Source organism: Phocoena sinus, chromosome 6, assembly GCF_008692025.1.
Source record: "Phocoena sinus isolate mPhoSin1 chromosome 6, mPhoSin1.pri, whole genome shotgun sequence".
NCBI classification, from domain to species: domain Eukaryota; kingdom Metazoa; phylum Chordata; class Mammalia; order Artiodactyla; family Phocoenidae; genus Phocoena; species Phocoena sinus.
Genome location: NC_045768.1, coordinates 57360241 through 57386142, shown reverse-complemented (window position 1 = coordinate 57386142; position 25902 = coordinate 57360241). Strand labels below are relative to the sequence as shown.

General features: G+C 39.8%; 1 protein-coding gene across 5 annotated transcripts in view; it reads right to left on the bottom strand.

Moving 5' to 3' along the window:
- The window catches only part of KDM4C (lysine demethylase 4C), a 428305-nt gene that overhangs the window by 359196 nt on the left and 43207 nt on the right, over positions 1–25902 (bottom strand). For all 5 annotated transcript variants that reach the window (XR_004350381.1, XR_004350380.1, XR_004350379.1 and 2 more), the window contains exons 3-4: positions 23297–23472; positions 11509–11623 (exon numbers count right to left, since the gene is read on the bottom strand). Coding sequence is in view for 2 of the 5 variants with exons in the window: in XM_032634921.1 (XP_032490812.1) it covers positions 11509–11623; positions 23297–23472 (291 nt within the window). In the remaining 3 variants the exon portion in view is untranslated. The remainder of the gene's footprint in view (positions 1–11508; positions 11624–23296; positions 23473–25902) is intronic.

The window sequence follows — 25902 nt, the reverse complement described above, 5'->3', positions numbered from 1 at the left end:
ACAATTCCCTAGCAATACCCCTCTGAAAATACAGCTTCCAGAACTGCTGAAACATTCTAGATGCAATGTGTCAAGTGAATAGAACTACCATCACCTCCCCTGTCTGGATGGCATAACTTGAGATCATGAGGCTAAGACTTCATTGACTAAAGATCAGCCATAACACGCTGGCAGGTAATGAGCTTTGATTAACTAGAAGCCTTATTTCACAGAAGTAAAATCTAAAAGTCACAATACCAAGCCAACAGCTGTCTCTTAGCATTAAGACATGTCTAGAATGATGATATTTCCCCTTGGATGTGAAAATTACACACACAGTTAGTGTTCTGGCTTAAAATTATTTCTTATTTCAGGATAAATGATATCCTAACATGATAAAAATACAAAATGTAAAGGAACTCTGGTGACTCAACAGTTTAAATAAATGTTTTACCTCATTTTGGAAACGCTCAGCCTCAGAAAAATTTGTTGTCCAAGAGCACCATCTGGTGGATGAAGGTATTTAAGCTACCCCAGTGCAGGAAGATAAAAAGTCATCTATAAGGCTAAATGCCAGTAAGACTACAATTTTGGTATGAAAAGATTCCTATGCTTCAGCCAACATATTTCTTATAAAGGGGTTCATGACAAAATTCTAATATAAAAGGAATCTATAACTCATAAAAACTCATTGTCAATGACTTCACCTTCTTGAAGAAATGTTCCTTATAATAGAGCAAACATTTTTAAGCTGAAAGGAACCTCAGAGAGCTGTTAATTCAATCCCTTTCCTTTACAGACTCTAAGGCAAAGACAGAGCTTTCCTGAAAGTCACAGCTAGGGATGGCAGACCTTGACTATGTAAGTAAATAGGTCAAATATTCTGTGCTGTTTAATACAGCCTTCTATTTCAAGAGGCTGTGGAGAAAAGGAAGGAAATGAGGCAGTGTCAGTGGCAAAGTACCACTCTCATGGGTTAGCAATGATCTGCCCACCCCACTGTGCATTGTGGCCCAGCCTCACACTGACCCAGGCAAGACTAATAACTGTCATACCCTTCCTGCCTCCGCAGCCCCTAGGGTCCCTCTCCACCTTAGATTAATCAGCTTTCCCCTGTCCAAGAAAACCATCCTACCAATAAAAATAAGAGATTTAAAAAATGTTAAATCATTCTGTTGAAGAATACCTGTAATCATGGCAAAGCATTCATATGTGTTAAAACAGGAGGGAGAAAAGACAAAACCAAACTATGTTCACCGTGATACCACGCCTGTCAAAAGAAATACAATTATTGAGCACAAAGTAGAGGAGAAACATTGGAAGGGAATACACTAAACGTTTTTGACAGCTCTTGTCTCTGAATGCCAGGATTACGAGTGATTTCTATTTTCTCTGTCATATAATGCTTTCCAACATTATTTATATTAACAAAAGGGTAATTTTTACCTATAAAATTTATGCATTTATAATCATAGACTATAAAGAAAACTTAAAAGGGAAATTAGAAAGAGGACCCCCATACACACCCATCCATCCAGTACATGCATAGTTTAAAAAAAAAAACTTTTTTCCCCCAGCTCTCAAGGAGAAATATGCAGTATAAGACATTATATTTTTTTGTCTTAAGGTTTGTCACTGTAGTTTTCAAACTGTTCTAATTTTCTATCAATTATCTGTTAATAAATAACTGGATGACAAAAGCAATAGGCTAGCAAATTAATATTAAAGGAAAATCTTGGAAATACAGTTTAAAATATTTTATATATCTTAAGACGCAGGGACTTGAGTTCACATCCTAAGCCCACTTTCTGCTTGTAAAATTTTGTCTGAGTTATATGTCAGAATTTATGGTATGATGCTCCCCAAATAACTCCATGACTTCTTGTTTGAGAACCTCTGTCTTGTAATATGATTAGGTCTCTGAGGTTCATACCAGGGACAGAGTTACCTGAAGGTCAGTAAACAAGAATGGAAACTGTTACCTTGCCTGGAGATCCCTGCATCATCTATGTAGAGTGAGATCAGAGAAGGAATCTTTTGCTAAATATCTTAAGGCAGAGGTTTTCAAAATGTTGTCTGCGGGCCATTGGGAGACCTCCAGATCCCATCAGGGTCTGTGGCATCAAAACCGTGTTCACAATTATACCAAGACATTGTTCTCCTTTTTCACTCTCATTCTCGCATCAGTGTAAGGTAGAGTTTTCAGGAGGCTATATGATATTACAACAGATTAAATGCAAAAGTAGATATAAGAATCCAGAGGGGTTTTCTATTAAGCTAGACATTAGTAACTTGAAAAAAAATGTAAAATAATGCCACTCCTCTCACTAAACTTTGTGTGTAGGAAAATACAGTCATTTTTTATAAAAATAGGAATGTTATGTAACATTATTTTTAATGAATTAAATACTTTTAAACATTCTCAGTTTTAATTTCCCAATATAATAAACAAGGATAGATACAACCTACATAAACAAAAGCTCTTTGAGGTCCACAATAAATTATTAGAAATATAAATGGGTGCTAAGACCCGAACTACTGTCTCAGGATACTAGTGTTCAGAAAAACACACACTGAAGATCACTCTGACCCATCCCTCTTCCTCCTTACTCAAAGCACTTTCCAAGCCTCTTGCTATGACCAGTCCATCTGGTAGACCATTATCTGATCACACTTTCTAAAGCATGATTCTGATCCTATCACTTCCCTATTGAAAAATCTCAAACGTTCTTCAAGATGTAGAGAATGATAACCAAAAATACTCAGGAAACTCCATGATCTAGCCTCAGCCTATTTTTCTAATGTCATGCACTCAGCAATTCTATCATTATTTAGGTCTATTATTTGAAGCAGACGCTATGACAGGGGCTGGGGCTGGAGAGTCTCTAAGAAATGATACCTGCCGTCACTGGACTCAAGAGTTTACTGTGAGAGAATCAGAAATGATATAGGTATCCTTCATTTTCTGTACTAATTTTCCAAATACCTGCTGTAATAACATTTTTTACCTAAAATTCACTGTCCAAATCAAAAACTCTATAATGACTTGTGAACGTTCACCAACAGAATGGTTTTAGTTGCATACAAATCTAGGTAAGATAATATAGACGGCAAGTAGGTTGTATCTCAGCTCTTGTCCCAAAAGGATTATGCCTTGTGCCCAGATTAAATGTATTGGGCATCACTGCTATCATCTTCCAATCATTACTGGTGAAAATGTCTTCTGCAAATGTGGAAAAGCCTGAAAAGAAGGTAAGTGAGCATAAGAGTCCTAGAAAAGCCCACACATTAGAAAGACTTGAAGGTGATGGTGTGCAATAAGGAAGAGAAGCACCTGAGACATAATCGTGATATGTCCATACCTAACAACATAGCAGTGTTGCTCCTAGAAAGCTTAATCGTGTTACTCGAACCAACACCATATAAGAAAACTAGAAAAACTCCTTGTGCAGTGGACTGATAGCCATTCTCAGCGTAGGAGACCACTGAGTACCAGGCTGGTAGAGGAGAGGGTGGACACCTTCAGTGATCTGGAGGCAGCTGCCAATGGGAGGAACATGATTCAGTGAAGGAGCTGAGTTTCAAAGCAAGACTGGGAGATTTAAGAACAGTGAGAGACTGTACAAGTTGTGGATCACGGGTGAAGCAGCTTCCCCTCACAGTGAGATGTGCTATCTTCCTCCAGTGAACTGCTGAAAACTATCATCGAAGATGGTTACACACAAGGGGAACTGTCAGTCTCAATGCCATGCCATCTCATAGGTTTATTCAGAAGAAAGAAGTACTTAGACATAAAGCATCCAAAGGCGGCTAAATTACTGTGAAGTAGGAACCTTGCTGATACACTACTATGAAAACATCATCTCAAAGGGGCCACTGCAGACAACAATGCCTGTTAGGATATGAATGAAGTATTCAAATCAGAAAGCCTGGACGATGGAGGTGAGGCTTAGGGGAAGAGGTGTCTGTCACCACTCAACAAAGGGAAAATCTTGCAAAGAAGACTCTTGAAAACAGTGTTATCAAGAAGGTAACAGCCAGCTTAAGGAAAGCATGTGGGACTTCATTTTTAAACCTCAATTTAATGAACCATTATCATCATTAAAAGGCTCCCCACTATATACATGATAGGTATTGTTAGAAATGCAGCCCCAAAGAGCACAGAACACAAGCCTGAATGACTTAATGTCACTGTCCTAGTGTAAGTAAAAAATGTTGATGCCAATTCTTAGCTCTCACACACAGAACAAAGAGATTCACTCTGTCTTCAAAGGTCTGTGGAAGCATGGCTATTGGCTATCCCAGAAATGTTCTACCTCCTTTTTTCCCTGCAGATACGTGTTTATTTTCATGTCCCTTCACACAGTTATATCGCTTTTTTCTACCTGTTCATCTTTTCTCTTTATCTGTCTTCTTTTTGTGTGTTTGTTTCCTGAAGTAACTCCCATGTTTCTTTTATCAGAGGACTTATTTTTTAAATGTTAGCAAAGGCTAATTAAAGCTTTCTCCTTTTTTTTTTTTTTTTTTTTTTTTTGGCCGTGCTGCACGGCTTGCGGGATCTCAGTTCCCTGACCAGGGATTGAACCCAGGCCCTTGGCAGTGAAAGGGTGGAGTCCTAACCACTGGACCACCAGGGAATTCCTTAATTAAAACTTTCTTTATCAGTGGACCAGCCCTTAGTAAAACACAACCAAAAAAAAAAAAGTTTCAGATCTTAGGACTCTTATGCTTCTATTACTGTTTCCAAGGAATCACCTAAGGCCACCCAAGAATACAGGTGGCTCTATTTCTAAACTGAGGACCTTCTTTACTTACAGAAGGTCCCTGACATCACCAAATTTCATTTCAAGGTATCAACATAGTCAATCTCATTCTCCAAAAAACATTCAGAATTTCATCTGTATCTCAAAAAAGGTTTTGAGCACCCTTCCCCAAGAGCAAATAATTGTGCCTCTATATTAGGGGTTGGCAAACTTTTTCTGCAAAGGGCAAGACAGTAAATATGTTAGCTTGTGTGGGCCATACAATCTCTGTCACAACTACTCAACTCTCCCATTGTAGTGCAAAAAAGCCAGGCACATGTAAGATGTAGATGAACAATAGGGCTATGCTCCGATTAAACTTTATTTACAAAGACAAGCAATAGGCAGAATCTGGCTGCCAAGCCAGGCTTTGCAGCATACACCCAAAGACTGGGCTTTGTCATGTCATGCCTTTGAAAGTCTGGGTATTTTGGTTTTAAAACTTGTAACTTGCTTAAATCATGTTACTGATACTGCTGCCACAGGCTGCTGCCCATGGTGTTGACTGAGATTTTTAAGTATATCCTAAGGAAATCAAGCTCTGAAAGCAGCAGTCGAATGAAAGAGGGGCCAAGACTCATTCCCTGGAATCTCCAGGCCCTACTTACTCCTTTTACTATCAAGGCTGATTGTCCTCAAGTAGGCCTTCATGAACACTCTCACTCCTAATTCCTGTGTTGTACCCAAGCCTGGATCAACACTGCAATGGCACCTCTTTTTGCCCCTTAACAGACTTGCCTGGCGCTGCAAGACAAACATCTGAGCAGAAGGGGCCCTCACAGCCCCATCACCGGCCAGGCTGATCTCTCTCCCTCCCACCCCATAGCCACTATTCCAGGTCTGCCTCACCCTCCTCAAGATCAGGCTCACCAAAAAGCCTCCAAATTCAGTAAAAATACAAAGACTATTAAGTGCAGTCTTACCCTCAAATTTACCTAGTTTCATCCCCATTGTTCTCTCTCCTTCCTTTACCTGACTTGAACTTGCTCCTCTAGGCCAATCTCAGATACCACGCCTCCAACAAAAAGTCTTCCTTCAACACCAAGCTACTATAAGTGCCTCTGCTCTGGGCTCCCTGGAACCCCACACTTGCCTTTACAGCCAAGCTCATTACATCCTACTGCCCCTTTGCCCCTCAAGCCTGTGAATTATTGAGAACCAGGGTCTTTATTCATCTTTGCACCCTGCACCAACTGTTTCTCTTACCTTCCCCACACCCTCTCCAAGAACTCCCATCCCCACCAAGAAAAGGTTATGGTTTTTCAACACTTCTTTTAACATTAAAGGAAAAAGCCATAACTAGAAATTGGTGGGGGGTGGGGAATTGAACTACAATTTGATGACTATAATCCCTTTCAAAATAATGCCATGAACCATAACAAACCAATTTCCAATTCAATCTAACTGAGCTGAGCAGTAAACAATGCAAAAATACAATAGTGAAGAGCAAAACAGTACATGGGCTTTTATTCAGTGCACATTCATTGTGATAATTTCAAATGTTCCTGACAGTTACAAGTTATTACTGCACTCACTCTTCATCACTCTCCTTAATGCATTCTTTCTCTTGTTACTCTCCAGCTACCTCAAGGGGGCAAATACAAGTTATTTTTCATTTGCTTGAATTTAGTTGTCTTGAGTGTGACTGGTTTCATTTACCAGTAGCAGTTTACCACATCTCTCATATGTCTGTCTTTATGATACAAAAGCATTGAAAACATCAGCTCAGTTCTTGAGCTACTAAATGCTCCTACAAAAATTCCATAAAATACTATGCCTTGTAGGTCAAACCAAAATGACAGATTCCTGGCTCCAAAACCTGTAAATAATGAGAATTTTTAAAAACTGCATGTTTACAAACCAGCAGATTTGTTCATTGGATTTTAATAACTGAAGTTACTCAAATCTGAAGTCTAAAGTCAATGTTCCCTTGAAGCAATGCCATTGTGTAACTGGTTTTCAAACACAAGCGGTAAATTGATAAGCACTGCAAACCAATGTCCATCACCCTCAGCTGTGCTGTCAACAATTATGTTATTTTAACAATCAAATGTGTAAAGCCAGTTCAGGGCAGTTTTATGTTGACTGTTCTGAAAATCGTATGATGCTTCTACCTCTTAATTATATTTGCAAAAAGGAACAAAGAGGGGGCTTCCCTGGTGGTACAGTGGTTGGGAGTCTGCCTGCCGATGCAGGGGACACGGGTTCGTGCCCCGGTCCAGGAGGATCCCGCATGCTGCGGAGCGGCTGGGCCCGTGAGCCGTGGCCGCTGAGCCTGCGCGTCCGGAGCCTGTGCTCCGCAATGGGAGAGGCCACAGAGGTGAGAGGCCCTCGTACAGCATTAAAAAAAAAAAAAAAGGAACAAAGAGCTCAATGATCCCAAGGTATGGTCAGAAAAAAATCTTGGATTGCATTTTATTTTATTTTTGAGCCCTGAGACGTGTAACCTCTCAGCCCAAAATCCAGATGATTCCTCAGCTCAGTCTTCCTTTTAGAAACCTGCAAACTTGCCAGGATACCACAGGGACGAAACCACAGAGAAGGCACAAAATAAACCATCAACTCAGGGGAAATTTGTAGGTGACCCAGACCTAGTTGTACACATTTCCACAACTGTGAGACTGACTATACATAATTACTTCCTTAAAACGTGTGGGGAATAAGGGCACCTGGCAGCCAGTCTACTAGCCTCGTAACTTTGAGAAAACACTTTAACTTTGCTGGGCCCCAACTGAAAATAACAACCATATTTGCTTGGCCTCACCCATTTCAATGGAAGTCCCAGAGAAGCTGTTTTAATAAGACAAGGTGCCATCTTCTGTAAGGAAGCTTCGCTACTAATGGCACTCATTTTCCTAAACATAAGTAACCATAACATGTCAAACTTAAAGAATATACTTGGAGTATAAAGGAATCACTCGGCTGTTCAGCAGAAAGTAACACAACATTGTAAATCAACTATATTTCAATTAAAAAAAAAAAGAATATACTTGGAATTGAAATACCAAAAAAAAAAAAAAAAGCAAAGACTTAATACAAGGTACACTCTAAAACTGGCTGGGGTTAGAATACACTAAAATGATCCTCTGGAGACCAATATTGAAAATGCTTCTAAAGCAAAAAAAACTGTTAAAATCTCTCAGCATTTGAGATGGGGAAACACACTCACACATACAAGCACATGCATACATATACATACACACACTGACATACACACACTGACATAAAATAAAAGGCCACCCTGTTTGGGAAAAGCATCTTGGGAAGTTGTATAGAAATCAGCGATTTTTAGAAGGTGGCTGCTCTCATCTGCCGATCCTGGACTTCAACTGCAACATTTCCAGCCTGCAGCCAGCCCTGCACGCTTCAGACTATCCCCACAATCTGAATTGGCCCTGGCCAGTCTATCCTGTTACTGTTTGTCCTGAAATCAGTGGGTTTTGTATGCTGATAGACTTGCTCGGTTTGTCTCAAGTCTGAAGTCAAGGGGAGATTGTGTCAGCAGCCAAGGACCTCTGTTCAGTCCTGAATGGCGGGTTTTTCCTCCAATCCCAGGACTTGTTCCTACACTTGGTGCTCCTAAGTGTATAGTTATACCACCCCTTAGATTGTCTAGTTAGTTAATATATTGTGCAGTGTTAAATACATTGCACCCTTAAAGCTGTTTGCCCATTTTGTCTTTATTTCAAAAGTCTGAACATATGGCTAGCATATGATTGAACTCTTGGTGAAATTTAAATGCTAATAAAATAGGATACCCAAAATTAAATAAATAAATGGCCAAAAGGAAATCATAAAGAGATTATGTTTGTTTGACAAGCTTATGAGTAACTTTTTTCTTCATTTTTTCTCTATTTTTCAATTTTTCTACATGAGCATGTACAAACTTAAACAAAAATTCCCAACAGAGAGGTTACTTACACTTGTGAAAATACGAAAGGGGGAAGAGAAAGGATGTTTTCCCTTTCTTTAACTTTTATTTTTAGTATTTCAAACATACACATATTCTAAACATCATGTATCCATCATCTAGCTTCATTTAACAATATTTTGCCAATCTTTATTCAACGAAAGTCATACCACTTTATTTCCTGAGGTATTTTAAAAACAAATCCGGGCTTCCCTGGTGGCACAGTGGTTGAGAGTCCGCCTGCCCATGCAGGGGACACGGGTTCGTGTCCCGGTCCGGGAGGATCCCGCATGCTGCGGAGCGGCTGGGCCTGTGAGCCGTGGCCGCTGGGCCTGGGCGTCCGGAGCCTGTGCTCCACAATGGGAGGGGCCACAGCAGTGAGGGGCCCGCATACCACAAAAAAAACAAAAACCAAAAAAAAACAAATCCCAGGGGAATTCCCTGGTGGTCCAATAGTTAAGACTCGGTGCTTTCACTGCCGTGGCCGGGGTTCAATCCCTGACTGGGGAACTAGGATCCTGCAAGCCACACAGCGTGGCCAAAAAAATTAATTAATTAATTTAAAAAACAAAACAAAACAAATCCCAGACTGCATGTTATTTCACCTATATATTTTTCAGTGTGTATTGTCAGTCGACAAGGAAAAATATATATAGCCACCATGTCATCATCACGTCTAATAGGACAACAGTAATTCCATAGTATCATCTAATACCCGGCCCATTTTCAAAAATAAGAATGGTCCTTTCAATAACAGTGTTCAACAACTGAAGATCCATATAGAAAAACTAAAACTGTGCCACTACCTCATATCCAGAAATGTATTGTAACGAACTGTAACTCAATAAGAAAAGCATGACAAAAAAGAAAAACGTACAAGAGGCTTGAACAGGCATTTTGATAAAGAGGAAATCCAAACAGCCAATGAACATAAAAGAAAAAAAATCATGATGTTATTTAAAACCACAAGAACCTGCTACATACTCCCATTTAATTTTAGAATGTCTAATGTCAGGGAGGCTGTGGGGCAATGGAAGCAGCAAACACTGGTATAGAAAGGTGTAAAGTGGAAAATAGTTTTTTTCTAAAACTACCCATGTGTATACCCTATAACCACTCCTTTGGAGGAAAAGTAGGAGACTATAATAGGTAAAGGGGACAGATAGGGGAAATCTAGGGTGCCCGTAATGTTCTCCTTGATGTCAGGGATGGTACATAGGTATTCACCTTACAATAATTCATGAAGCTCTAAGTTTATGTTTTATCCACTTTCCAGCTTGTTTTATATTTCAAAATATAAACAGCTTAAAAATAGTACAATAATTGACTCAGTCAAGGATTATCAATGGAGGCAAATTCACTGGGTGAAAGGCTATTGGGAACAGGATATTCAACTAGCCTCTAAATATTACCCTATAGCACACGTATTAACTTTAAAGGGAAATCCCTGGTGGGATCCTTCATATAACCTTCAAAGCAGGTTATAAAGAACATTACTGGGAAAATCAGGGATCTTTGAGTATGGTTTCTATATTAGATGACATTATATAAACGTTAAATTGCCTTATAACTGAAAGAAACATGCTGAAATAATTAAGGGTGAATTATCATGATGTCTGCAACTTACTTTCAAATGTTACAGCATAAAGACAGAGAGAGACACAGACAGAGTGATAGAGAAACAAAAAGCAAATGTGGCAAATATTAACAACTAGTGAATCCACGTGAGGGCATCCAGGTGTTCACTGCATCACTTCAACTTTTTGGTAGGCAAGAAATTTCTCTAAATAAAACAATGGGAGAGGGAATAAAAGGTTTCAAAAAGAAAAGATTTTTTTAAAAAAAATAGGAAAAAAAAAAAATAGGATTTCAAGTAGTATCAGGGGAGGCAAGAAGGATTAGATTACATCAAGCAGATTATGCCCTCATGAAAAATAACTGGAAAAACTGTAATATGTACTTTTAAAAAAGAAAAAATTCTCACAATTTGTGTGGGGGGGATAAAAAAGAGAATGTAAGCATGTTTTGTTTTGTTTTTGCTTTATACATTCATTTATTCATTCATTCATTCATTTTTGGTTGTGTTGGATCTTTGTTGCTGCACGCAGGGTTTCTCTAGTTGCAGCAAGCGGGGGCTACTCTTTGTTGCGGTGCTCGGGCTTCTCATTGTGGTGGCTTCTCTTGTTGTGGAGCACAGGCCCTAGGTGCGCAGGCTTCAGTAGTTGCAGCACACTGGCCCAGTAGTTGTGGCTCGCAGGCTCTAAAGCACAGGCTCAGTAGTTGTGGCGCATGGGCTCAGTTGCTCCACGGCATGTGGGATCTTCCCAGACCAGGGCTCGAACCCGTGTCCCCTACATTGGCAGGCGGATTCTTAACCACTGTGCCACCAGGGAAGTCCTATAAGCATGTTTAATATAACTTTTTCAAATGATTAGGGGAAAACTACAGGAAGAATACATATTACAATACTGCTTTTGCCTTAAGATGGTACTATTATGAATAATATTCCATGTTTTCCAGGTATTTTTATAATGTGCTTTGCTTTTAAAAGTTTTGAGTGTGATTTGAAGATCAGCCAGATAACCACATACTATATTACTGTTGAACAGGCTCACATATTTGTACAATTAGCTGGTTTCAATGTGAAAAACAGAAGCAGCAGAAATCATACTGATGTGTCTTTATTTCCTCTTGTCCTGTGAAGAATTATGGGTCACACAAAGCACAACAAATGACTACTTCTCGACCACTGAAAACGGTAAGAAAAATAGTAACATGAAATGATGCTTTACAAAACCCACTGTAATAGAAATATACCTCATCATATATGCTCCCATTAATGTCTGCACCATAGATAGGTGCCACGAAGGTTAAGTTCTTCCAGTACTTGCGCTCCAAATCTTCATAATCCAAGTATCTCGGAGTACAATACCTGGAAAAGGGAGATGAAACAAAGCAAAAAACAGTAAGACAATTTTAAGATTTTCCTTACCCATCTGATTTAAATCACTTTCTAAACAAAATTCTATCAAAATGAAAACACTGCAGCACCTCATGTTGTCAAATCTGACAAGTAAATATATAAACGTTTTTATCATAGATCTCTGAAGACTCTAAGATTCCTAAATAACTATATGAAACCTCATTTTTTGATGAATAAGAAAAATATTTTTATGAAAGTATCAACAATAGAAAACTACTTAATATTATTTTAGCTTTCAAAATGTTTTCTAAAATCTTTAACCAATTATACTATACTAGGACATTTTAGAGATTTACGTGTAAAAGACAAACATATAACAAAAGACTTACAAAGACAAAACATATAACTTAGAATATATGTAATTTGTTATATATAATTTAATATTCATTATTAATTATATGTAATTCACTTAAAATTTCTTATATTTTTCTATAGAAAAATTGACACAGGACAATCTCACTAAAAATCCAAGAAAGTAAAACTAAAATAAGATATTTTACACCTATCAGATTGGCAAATGCTTAAAATATAAATGGTGGTAAAGAATGAAACTTCTCTTACACAGCTGGAGTCGGGGTATATACTGGTACCAGAGCATAATTTTTCAATAGCCTTAAAAAATATCCCTTTGGGCTTCCCTGGTGGCGCAATGGTTGAGAGTCCGCCTGCCGATGCAGGGAACACGGGTTCGTGCCCCGATCCGGGAAGATCCCACATGCCGCGGAGCGGCTGGACCCGTGAGCCATGGCTGCTGAGTCTGCGCGTCCGGAGCCTGTGCTCCGCAACAGGAGAGGCCACAACAGTGAGACGCCCGCGTACCGCAAAAAACAAAAAAAAACAAAATGTCCCTTTGACCCTAAAATTCAACTCTAGAAATTCATCTCAACAACATAGAGATGTATACAATGATATATGACCCAGGATGTTGCTGCGGCATTAACTGAAACCTCAAGCTTACGTCCAGCAACTAGGACTATGTTAAATAAAAGAACACAAAATAAGGCAGATCTTTCTGTATATTGACATTAAAATCTTTCCACAGTGAATAAAGCAGATTACAGGACAGTAAATATACTATGATCCTATTTACATAAAAAAAAGATCTGTAGGGCTTCCCTGGTGGCGCAGTGGTTGAGAGTCCGCCTGCCGATGCAGGGGACATCCGCCTGCCGATGCCCCAGTCTGGGAAGATCCCACGTGCCGCGGAGCGGCTGGGCCTGTGAGCCATGGCCTCTGAGCCTGCGCGTCCGGAGCCTGTGCTCCGCAACGGGAGAGGCCACGAGAGGCCCGCGTACCGCAAAAAAAAAGATCTGTAACTGTACATTAAATGGCCAGAAAGAAATATACTCTAAACTATTAATACTAATGGTTATCTCTTACATAGGAATTACAGAAAGGCACTTCTCTGTATTACTTGGATTTTGAACAATAATCTTATTACCAAAAAAAAAAAAAACAATGTTTCTACAGGAAAAAAAAAATTAGCAAAGAAATCAACAAACTGAGAAAGCAATCGAACACACATAGTGAAAATGGTGTTTAGCAGAAGCAGCAATCCCTATCAAGCCTACTGGACATTTTAGATTGAAGAATTATTGAACAAGCAACATCTACATCTCCTACACTGGGGATGCCAAACTGGTTATCTAAGCAATAAGTGAGAATGCCAAACAATTTAACAACTGGATTTGAAATAAAGAGTAATTTATAGATTTAATCTCACAGGGCAACCAAAAATAAAAAGGATGGGCGTGAAAGAATCCACTCCACTTCATTCTAATGCTTTGATTAGAGGGTTCCAATAGTAACAGACATTCCAGGCACAAGCTAAACAAGCTACCAGAGGTCAGAGTCAGGTGACAAAAAAAGGTAGCAAAGATGCTACTTATTATGACTTCTAAAGAAACTTCTTAGATTTTAGAAATTGAAAGCCTAAACTGTCTTTCACTATGAGAAGACCTAAAGAATCTATCACCATATACTCACCCAGTCAGGATCAATTTTTAGCAACCCATAACTCTAAGAGAGAAAGCTATAGTTGGGTATTAGCTGTTGAGGTTAAAGTCTAAAATCCCTGAATATTTGAAACAAACACTGATACTAAACTTGGAAAAAGGGACCAGTTCACTTACTTGGTACCTGATTCTAATGAAACCTGGCTACAGTTTCCATCCCTAATGGACTGCCAAACAATCACACCTATTCCACAAATCCAGCATCAACTTGCTCAAAACTGATTCAAGCACACTTCTTACCCAGAACCTTTCATTCACTATAGCACAGTTGTTAAGAGACAGGGCTCCAGAACCAGACTGCTTGGATCTAAATCCAGGCTTTGCCATTTATAAGCTACATAACCCAGGACAGGAGACTGAATCTCTCTGGACCTCAGTTACTCCTGTATAAAACGGATAATAACAATTGAGCTGTTGTGAAGACTCCATCAGATAATTCTGTAAAGCACTTAGCTCCATGCCTAGAAGAAAGTACAGATCAACCATGTAAGCGATGGGAAGCAGCGTATTACTCACCTCCACAAACTTTTATAGTAAAGATATGTTGGAGGGCTCCAGATTTTCTTTGGACTAAGTTATGTTATTAACCAAATGAGTGTGTTATCCTCTCTACCACCAAGCACATTATGTACTGTGTACCTATGCAAGAGCATGTACTGAAGGAGAACAGATGAACAGAAAGACCAGAAAAATGCCTCTTGCCTACCATGAAAATTAGTCCCATCTTAGGACCATTCCATAACTGTTATGAAGACCATGTGATCCTAGTGTAGCTGTGAGTGGACAAGTAGAGCCTTGGCTTGAGGCTTAAAACACATTTCACTGGCATTTGAAATAAATTATCATATGAAATTCACAGAGAAAATATAAAAATATAAATTTCAAAGGTAACAACAGGGGCTTCCCTGGTGGTGCAGTGGTTGAGGGTCCGCCTGCTGATGCAGGGGACACGGGTTCGTGCCCCGGTCTGGGAAGATCCCACATGCCGCGGAGCGGCTGGGCCCGTGAGCCATGGCCTCTGAGCCTGCGCGTCCAGAGCCTGTGCTCCGCAACAGAAGAGGCCACAACAGTGAGAGGCCCGCGTACAAAAAAACAAAAAGGTAACAACGTTACAACAATTATAGTGAAATTAATGCAACTCAAAAGATACATCAACTTTGAAAGAAATAACATTTAATCTGGAAATAATCTTTCAGACAATTTCTCATGATAGTTATATTTTCTAACGAAAAAAAAGAGTCCACTATTTTTTTTTTTTTTTTGACTGCTCCACGTGGCATGTGGGATCTTAGTTCCCCGACCAGGGATGGAACCTGAGCCCCCTGAATTGGAAGCATGGATTCTTAACCACTGGACCACCAGGGAAGTCCCTAGAGTCCACTATTTTTTAAATTATCTTTGAACTTCAGAATATCAAGAAATGTATATTCTGTTAATAAGTAAATCTTTAAAATCTGTTTAATAATTTATACTACTTCAAGTATATTTTAGCTTCATGACACTATTTATTTTTTCAATCAACATATATTGAAACAGCACCTACCATGTCCCAGATACTGTACCAAGCACTGGGTACACAGTGGAACACAAAACAGAGACTGTCACCTGAACAGCTACCTTCAGGAAGAGTCAATCTACAACTAAGCCACCAGAATAAAAAACAGAGATATGAATTTAAGATAAATTCCCTCTAAATAGAAAACTGACACCATGCTACGATAATCAAATGGGCTAGAGATGATAATCAAAGTTTCTCCGTGACAAGAGAACACAGGACTTTGAGACTCTGTACTCATCAATATTTTGAATCACCACGTATTATTAACAATGATTGTCTCTGGGAGTTGAAATTACGCATTTCTGTAATGTTTGAATTTTTAAATAAGCATGCATTAGTTTTATAACGTTTCTGGCCTTCCTTCAAAATCCATCTCAGTAGCACCTATGAAATGAAATTACACCATTCCAATTAACTACCACAGAAGGTTTACCTTCCTTTGAAACCCCACAGAACTTTCTCATAATAATTATGATGATTTTTAAGGATATTAACCAACATTTTCTAGTAAGTATTATCTGATTATTTCCAAGTACAAACAGTCTCTTGAAATATCAAAGTAATCAAGTAGAGGTTCTACTAAATGAACTAAGCTATTTAATACTTTTTTTAAATGGATTTTTATTGGAGTATAACTGCTTCACAATACCATGTTAGTTTCTGTTGCACAACAAAGCGAATCAGCCATGTGCATACACATGTCCCCAAATCCCCTCCCTTTTGAGCCTCTCTCCCATCCTCCCTATCCGAGCCCTCTAGGTCATCGCAAAGCACCAAGCTGATCTCCCTGTGCTATGCAGCTGCTTCCCACCAGCCAACTATTTTTCATTCCATAGTGTATATATGTCGATGCAACTCTCACTTCGCCCCAGCTTCACCCTCCCACTCCAGGTCATCAAGGCCATTCTCTATGTCTACCTCTTTATTCCTGCCCTGCAACTAGGTTCATCAGTACCTTCTTTTTTTAAGATTCCATAATATGCGTTAGCATACGGTATTTGTTTTTCTCTTCCTGACTTACTTCACTCTGTATGAAAAGCTCTAGGTCCATCCACCTCACTACAAATAACTCAATTTCGTTTCTTTTTATGGCTGAGTAATATTCCATTGTATATATGTGCCACATCTTCTTTATCCATTCATCTGTCAATGGACATTTAGGTTGGTTCCATATCCTGGCTATTGTAAATAGTGCTGCAATGAACATTGTGGTGCATGTCTCTTTTTGAATTATGGTTTTCTCAGGGTATATGCCCAGTAGTGGGATTGCTGGGTCAAATGGTAGTTCTATTTTTTGTTTATTAAGGAACCTCCATACTGTTTTCCATAGTGGTTATATCAATTTACATTCCCACCAGCAGTGCAGGAGGGTTCCCTTTTCACCATACCCTTTCCCGCAATTACTGTTGCTCGCTTTTTTGATAATGGCCATTCTGACTGGCATGAGGTGATACCTCATTGTAGCTTTTTGTTTTTTGGGGTTTTTTGTGGTACGCGGGCCTCTCACTGTTGTGGCCTCTCCTGTTGCGGAGCATAGGCTCCGGACGCGCAGGCTCAGAGGCCATGGCTCACAGGCCCAGCCGCTCCGCAGCATGTGGGATCTTCCTGGACCGGGGCATGAACCCGTGTCCCCTGCATCGGCAGGCGGACTCTCAACCACTGCACCACCAGGGAAGCCCCTCATTGTCATTTTGATTTGCATTTCTCTAATAATTAGTGATGCTGAGCATTTTTTAATGTGCCTCTCGGCCATCTGTATGTCTTCCTTGGTGAAATGCCTATTTAGGTCTTCCAGCCATTTTTTAACTGGATTGTTTGTTTTTTTGATATTGAGCTGCATGAGCTGTTTGTATATTTTGGAGATTAATCCTTTGTTGTTTCATTTGCAAATATTTTCTCCCATTCTGAGGGTTGCCTTTTGTCTTGTTTATGGTTTCCTTTGCTGTGTAAAAGCTTTTAAGTTTAATTAAGTCCCATTTGTTTATTTTTGGTTTTATTTCTGTTACTCTAGGAGGTGGGCCAAAAAAGATCTTGCTGTGGTTTATGTCAAAGAGTGTTTTTCCTATGTTTTCCTCTAAAAGTTTTATAGTGTCTGGTCTTACATTTACATCTTTAATCCATTTGGAGTTTATTTTTGTGTATGGCGTTAGGTAGTGTTCTAATTTCATTCTTTTACATGTAGCTGTCCAGTTTTCCCTACACCACTTACTGAGGGTTTATCAATTTTGTTTATCTTCTCAAAGAACCAGCTTTTAGTTTTATTGATCTTTGCTATTGTTTTCTTCATTTCTATTTCATTTATTTCTGCTCTGATATTTATGATTTCTTGCCTTCTACTGACTTTGGGTTTTCTTTGTTCTTCTTTCTCTAGTTGTTTTAAGGGTAGGGTTAGATTGTTTGAGTTGTTTTTTGAGGTGAGATTGAATTGCTATAAACTTCCCTCTTAGAACTGCTTGTGCTGCATCCCATAGGTTTTGGGTCATCATGCTTTCATTGTCATTTGTTTCTATGTATTTTTTTATTTCTTCTTTGATTTGTTCAGTGATCTCTTGGTTATTTAGTAGCGCACTGTTTAGCCTCCATGTACTTGTGTTTTTCACAGTTTTTTTCCTGTAATTGATTTCCAGTCTCATAGCATTGTGGTCAGAAAAGATGCACAACTTCAATTTTCTTCAATTTTCGGAGGCTTGATATGTGACCCAAGATGTGATCCATCCTGGAGAATGTTCCATGTGCACTGGAGAAGAAAGTGTATTCTGCCACTTTTGGGTGGAATGTTCTATAAACATCAATTAGATCTATCTGGTCTATTGTGTCATTTAAAGTTAGTGTTTCCTTGTTTATTTTCTGGTTGGATGATCTATCCATTGGTGTACGTGGGGTGTTAAAGTCCCCTACTATTATTGTGTTACTGTCGATTTCTCCTTTCATGGTTGTTAGAATTTGTCTTATGTATTGGGGTGCTCCTATGTTGGGTGCATAAATATTTATAATTGTTATATCTTCTTCTTGGATTGATCCTTTGATCATTATGTAGTGTCCCTCCTTATCTCTTGTAATAGTCTTTATCTTAACGTCTATTTTATCTGAAACGAGTATTGCTACTCCAGCTTTCTTTTCATTTACATTTGCATGGAATATCTTTTTCCATCCCTTCACTTTTAGTCTGTATATGTCCCTAGGTCTGAAGTGTGTCTCTTGTAAACAGCATATATATGGTCTTGTTTTTGTATCCATTCAGCCAGTCTGTGTCTTTTGGTTGGGGCATTTAATCCATTTACATTCAAGGTTATTATCAATATGTATGTTCCTATTACCATTTTCTTAATTGTTTTGGGTTTGTTTTTGCGGGTCTTTTTCTTCTCTTGTGTTTCCTGCTTAGAGAAGTTTCTTTAGCATTTGTTGTAAAGCTGGTTTGGTGGTGCTGAATTCTCTTAGCTTTTGTTTGTCTGAAAAGCTTTTGAGGGACCTCCCTGGTGGCACAGTGGTTAAGAATCTGCCTGCCAATGCAGGGGACACAGGTTCGATCCCTGGTCTAGGAAGATCCCACATGCCACAGAGCAACTAAGCCAGTGTGCCACAACTACAGAGCCTGTGCTCTAGAGCCCGCAAGCCACAACTACTGAGCCCACGTGCCACAACTACTGGAGTCCATGCTCCGTAACAAGAGGAACCACTGCAATGAAGAAGGAAGGCAGCCAAAAATAAATAAATAAATAATTTTAAAAATAAAATAATTATCTTTTAAAAAAAAAAAAGCTTTTGATTTCTCCATCGAATCTGAAGGAGATCCTTGCTGGGTAGAGTAATCTCGGTTGCAGGTTTTTCTCTTTCATCACTTTAAGTATATCCTGCCACTCCCTTTTGGCCTGCAGAGTTTCCACTGAAAAATCAGCTGATAACCTTATGGGGATTCCTTTGTATGTTATTTTTTGTTTTTCCCTTGTTGCTTTTAATATTTTTTCTTTGAATTTAATTTTTGTTAGTTTGATTAATATGTGTCTTGGTGTGTTTTTCCTAGGGTTTATCCTGTATGGGACTCTCTGTGCTTCCTGGACTTGGGTGACTATTTCTTTTCCCATGTTAGGGAAGTCTTTGACTATAATCTCTTTAAATATTTTCTCAGACCCTTTCTTTTTCTCTTCTTCTTCTGGGACCCCTATAATCTGAATGTTGGTACATTTAGTGTTGTCCCAGAGGTCTCTGAGATTGTCTTCAATTCTTTTCATTCTTTTTTCTTTATTCTGCTCCTCAGCAGTTATTTCCACCATTTTGTCTTCCAGCTCACTTATCCGTCCTTCTGCTTCTGTTATTCTGTTATTGATTCCTTCTAGTGTATTTTTCATTTCAGTTACTGTGTTGTTCACCTGTTTCTTTGTTCTTTAGTTCTTCTAGATCTTTGTTAAACATTTCTTGTATTTTCTCAATCCGTGCTTCCATTCTATTTCTGAGATTCTGGATCACCTTTACTATCATTACTCTGAATTCTTTTTCAGGTAGATTGCCTATTTCCTCTTCATTTATTGGGTCTTACAGGTTTTTACCTTGCTCCTTCATCTGTGACATATTTTTTTGCCATCTCATTTTTTTTTTTTTTTTAATGAGTGGGATTGTGTTCCTGTTTTACTGGTTGTTTGGCCTGAGCCTTCCAACGTTGGAGTTTGTAGGTTATTGGGTAGAGCTGGGTCTTGGTTGCTGAGATGAGGAACTCTGTGAGACCTCACTTCGATGAATATGCCCTGCTGTCTGAGGTTCTCTGTTAGTCCAGTGGTTCGGACTCAGAGCTCCCACCGCAGGAGCTTCCCCCCGACCCCAGGCTTGCAAATCAAGATCCTGCAAGCTGCATGGGCTGGCACAAAAAAAAAAAAAAGAGAGAGAAAAATAACAAAGTAAAAAATAAAATTAGACTAGGAAACTAATAGATATGTTAGAAAGAATGTAAAAATAAGAGTATAGATGAGTCAACAACCAGAAGGTACATCAGCACCACAACAGTAAAAAAGAGGAGGAAGGAAAGGAAAAAATAAAGGAGGCGGGGGAAGGCCTTGGCTGTGGAGAGCGGGGCCTAAGCAAGGGTGAGATCTGGGCAGTGGGTGGGGCTAATGTTCAGGACCCACAAGGCTGGAAAAGGCCCTGGGGGCTGTGGGCAGTGGGGCTTAGGCTCAAGGAACAGAAGGGGCCCGGGCGGTGACCCCCACCCTGGTCTCAGAGGGCAGGGGACCTCACCTGGGAGCCCAGCAGGCTTCCTGGGCTCGAGTGGGTGGGACAAATGCCCTCCTCTCCTCTCCTGCACCTCCGGTCTGGGATCTGGGAGGGCCCTTCCCACCTGCCTCTCCTGATCTCCCTGGCCTCCCTCCTATGCCCCCAGGGCCAATGCGGCTGGTAGGGTTGGAGGGGGGGCACCTTGGAGAGCAGGGGAACAGCCTGGGAGTTCAGCAGGCTCCCCATGGCTGAGTGGGCGGGGCAATTGCCCTCCTTTCCTCTCCAGCTTCTCCGGGAAGGCCCCTCCCACCTGCCTCTCCTGATCTCCCCGGCCTCCCTCCTATGCCCCCAGGGACCCACGTGGCCTGGAGGGGGGTTTTGTAAGCTATTTAATACTTTAAGAATGACTCTGGAAATAGGCACTAGAAAATGGAGAACAGAATATGGTAAACAGTTTGTACTTATAAAAAGTTGGATAGGGACTTCCCTGGTGGCTCAGTGGTTAAGAATCCACCTGCCAATGCCAGGGACACGGGTTTGAGTCCTGGTCCAGGAAGATCCCACATGCCATGGACAACTAAGCCCATGTGCCACAACTACTAAGTCTACTCTCTAGAACTCACGAGTCACAACTACTGAGCCCACATGCCACAAGTACTGAAGCCCGCACACCTAGAGCCCATGCTCCACAACAAAGAAGCCACCGCAATGAGAAGCCCACACCACAACATAGAGTAGCCCCTTCTTGCCACAACTAGAGAAAGCCCGTGTGCAACAACGAAGACCCAACGCAGCCAAAAATTAATTAATTAATGAATTAAGTTAAAGAAAAGGAAATATCTTTCTAACACTGGGTTAGGAAAAGAAAAAGTTGGATAAAATTGCTTCTGCAATCTTGTTTTAGCATTGAACTTATTAAAGAGTTCTTAAAGAGTATAAAAGCAAACAAGTCTAGTCCAAATAAAAGTTTCACATTCTCAATCAATGAAATCTGAAACGACGAGGCTTTACTAATGCCTATGAAAAACAACTCAATTGTTATAAAGCAGAAACTAACACACCATTGTAAAGCAATTATACTCCAATAAAGATGTTAAAAAAAAAATTCAAGAGGGACTTGAATTAATTATAAAATGTCTAACTGCTTTGGATTAGCCAGAATGCTCCATAATAGGAACTTCACACAGAAAAAAGATTCTTCAAGTACCATCAAGTGCTTACTATGTCAAATATAAAATTTTTTTAAAAATATCAACTAAATTTATCCAAAGGACTTAATCTCATGAATACCCATCCAGAGAATTTAGACACTGATGTTTTTTGGTTGGATGATTGGTTGGTTGGTTTTGGGGGGGTATTTTTTTTCCAGATTAATATTTTGATCTAAGGCCTTAACCACCATATCAGAAACTTTAAAAAAATAACAGTGGGGGGGGGCAATTTAATAACAATCATAACTGTGATAGTTTCTAAAATATATCCACAAATTCTTTGATACACCTCCCTTCAAGACGTACAGCTTAATTCTCCTCCCCTTAAGTATGGGCTGCATTTGGCTTATAACAAATAGAATATGGCAGAAATGACAGTCAAGAAACAGGTCATGAAAAGACATTGTGTCTTCATCTTGGTAACTCCTGGATCACTTGCTTTGGAAGAAGCCAGCTGCCACAACACGAGGAGCAATTCATGTGGCAAAGGACTCAGGACTCCAGCCAACTGCCACGTAAGGGGAGCAATCTTGGGAGAAAATCTTCTAGTCACAGTCAAGCCTTCAGGTGACAGCAGCCCCAGCCAACATGAATGCAACCTCAGGAGAGGTCCTGAGCCACAGCCACCTGGCTGAGCCACTCCCAGATTCCTGACCTTAAGAAACTGAGATGTTAAATGTTTATTGATTTAAGATACTAAGGTTTGGGGTGATTCGTTAGATAGCAGCAGGTGACTAACACAATACTGGTGGCCCTTCAAGTCATTCAAGGATTTTCTTTTTAAATTACTCATCTTCTAATATATATAACTTATCATTTAAGACTTAAACATTGTCAGGACTTCCCTGGTGGCGCAGTGGTTAAGAATCCGCCTGCCAATGTGGAGGACACGGGTTCGAGCCCTGCGCTCCAGGAAGATCCCACACGCCATGGAGCAACTAAGCCCGTGCGCCACAACCACTGAGCCTGCACTCTAGAGCCCGCGAGCCACAACTACTGAGCCTGCGAGCCACAACTACTGAGCCCACGTGCCACAACTACTGAAGCCCGCGCGCCTGTGCGGGAGTAGTTACACCATGGAAATAGGCAAAAACCACAAATCAGGGTTCCCCCACCCCCCCGGAAAGTTGTTGGAGCCCATGCTCTGCAACAAGAGAAGCCACTGCAATAAGAAGCCCGCGCACCACAACGAAGAGTAGTCCTCCACTCAATGCCAACTAGGGAAAGCCCACGCGCAGCAACAAAGACCCAATGCAGCCAAAAATAATTAATTTTTCTACAAAAGAGGAATGCTTTTAAAAAAAAAAAAAAGACTTAAAGATTGTCACACACAGAAGAAAATTTGCCTAACAAAGATGAATCAAGTGTAGACAAAAACTCATGGCAACTAAAAGATAGGAAAAAAACCATTTACAAGTATTATGAATGAGATAATAAAACGAGGAACAATTTCCCTAGCAGTAAACTAAAGTAAGTAGGCAGGCAACCACCTGAAAAACAGAAAACAGTAACCGTTAAATGAGGACTGAAAGAGATTGTGCAGAAGACTCCTGCTTTTCACCACAAGCTCCCATCTACTTACCATGTTCACCTATATCTTCGCAAGAAATAAAAATAGTAAACTGAATCTACTCACTTGCCACTGTTGGCCAGCTGCCTGAACTCCTTCACTGTCATGGCTTTTTTCTGGATGTTGTATTGAGTGAACAGTCCTGACTGCCCTGTGACCATCTGCTGAATTGGTGCTGGAATAAGCAAATTGTCAATGTCATCATAGCACTGCCTTGGCTTCCACTCCTTAGGAGGAATAACCTAAAAGTAAAATGATAAAGTATTATTTGGAAAACATTCCAGGTAGTTACTTAGCTTTCCTATTCCAACAGAATACAAGTGAAGAATTTCTCAGCATTTATATGACAAATATGTAAAAGAACTGTGAAGATTCACATTAAAGGAAATGCTTGCATTCTCCCAAATATTCACCTTACTGACATGACTTTTTTAAAACAGCAAAATTTACTGAGTACTTACTATACAAAATACTGTACTTGTATTAACTTATTTTTTAGTGGCTACTGTTAACCTCTCTGTTTTAAAGGTACAGTTGAGAGACACACAAAAGTAAAATAACTTGCTAGAGTTCAAGTGGTGTTTATAGTACCATGAGAAAAATAAGTATTGGTTTAGTTGATATCTTTTCTTTAAACACCTCTCACACAATATGGCAAATCAGAGTGGTGTGCAAGTAAATGTTTAACCACCAACTTTCCGGGGAGGTGGGGGAACCCTGATTTGTGGGGTTTGCCTATTTCCATGGTTGTAACTACTCCCATCATGGCCAATTTGAGCTTACCAATGGGATGTCACTGAACATGGGGTTGGAAAAGATGTGCACTCTCAATTCTCATGTGCCTGTATAAAGTAGCTCAGCACACCACTGCTTTCCCGTAGTATTTCAACACTTAATTACTAACAGTGGAAAGATCATCAACAGTAAAACCAAAAATACATAATCGTATGATCAAAAATTAGAAGGAACAAAGTTATGAATTGGGTCATGGTTTATACCTAGAATTTATCCACCTTTAGAAGTTATCCTAATTTTTAAAGACAAACTTCTTTTAAAATTTTAACTGCAAAATATAGATAGCACACATACAAAAAATGTATAATCACAAATATGTAGCTTTGTGAGTTATTATAAAGCAAACACCAGAGTACCCACTGCTCAGGTGTGAGAAGTAAGATACTTCTGGCACCCCAGAGATCCTGGTACCCTTTTCCAAATACATCCCCCTCTTACTCAAAACATGGTCACCATCATGGCACTTACGCTATTAATCTCCTTGCTGGGCTTTATAGTTTCATGTCTGTGTGTAAACCCTAACAACAGTTTTTTTAATGTACAGAAACATAAGCATCCATATATACATACATTCTTTCTTTTTTTTTTTTTTTTTTGCAGTACGCAGGCCTCTCACTGCTGTGGCCTCTCCCATTGCGGAGCACAGGCTCCAGACGCGCAGGCTCAGCAGCCATGGCTCACAGGCCCAGCCGCTCTGCGGCATGTGGGATCTTCCCGGACCGGGGCACAAACCCGTGTCCCCTGCATCGGCCGGCGGACTCTCAACCACTACGCCACCAGGGAAGCCCCCTATACATACATTCTTTATCTTTTATATTTTACTCAATTTTTTTGTGAGATTCAAATATGATGACCTAGGTAACTGAAGTTCATTGACTTTCATTCCTACTTAGTACGCCTTCGTATAAATATTTATTTGTAGGGGTGACTACTTGGTGGTCACTTGTTTTTTTTCTAATTATTGGCAACTGCAAACAGCACTATTAATATTGCTGTATGCATCTTCTGCTGCATGTGGGCACACGGTTCTCAAATACACACACGCACAGACCCTCCTCACAGTGAAACTACTGGGACACAGGATATGTACAGATCAAATTTAATCGTTATTACCAAACTTTTGCCAAAGTGGTTGTACGATTTCATACTCCCGCCAGCAACGTGTGAAAGTTCCTGTTGCTCCACATCTTCATCATCACTTTGCATTGTTGATCGTTTAAATTTTAGTCTTTCTGGAAGGTGTGTAATGGTACTCAAGTGTGGATTTTATTTGCATTTTCTGATAACTAAAGAAATCTCTTCATATATTCACTGACCCTACAGATATCCTCTTTTGTAAAGTGCTTATTCAATCCTCTTGCTCATTTTACTATGACACTGTCAGTCCTTTTCTTATTAATGTATAGAGATTCTGTATATAGTCTGGTTATTCTTAGAAGAATGTGTGTGTGTGTGTGTATTTGCAAATATCTATATGTATGTGTGGGTACATATATCAAATATCTTCTCTTACCCTGTAACTTTCCCTTCAACCTTCTAAACTATATTTTGATAAATATAAGCTCTTAACTTTAATATAATCCAATTTCTTCATTTTTTGCCTTGATCTTCTGTTTTAAAAATATATTTTTTCATGTCATGAAGAACCTAGGGGTAAGATAGGAATAAAGACGCAGACCTACTGGAGAACGGACTTAAGGATATGGGGAGGGGGAAGGGTGAGTTTTGACAGGGCGAGAGAGAGTCATGGACATATACACACTAACAAACGTAGTAAGGTAGATAGCTGGGGGGAAGCAGCCGCAAGGCACAGGGATATTAGCTCGGTGCTTTGTGACAGCCTGGAAGGGTGGGATGGGGAGAGTGGGAGGGAGGGA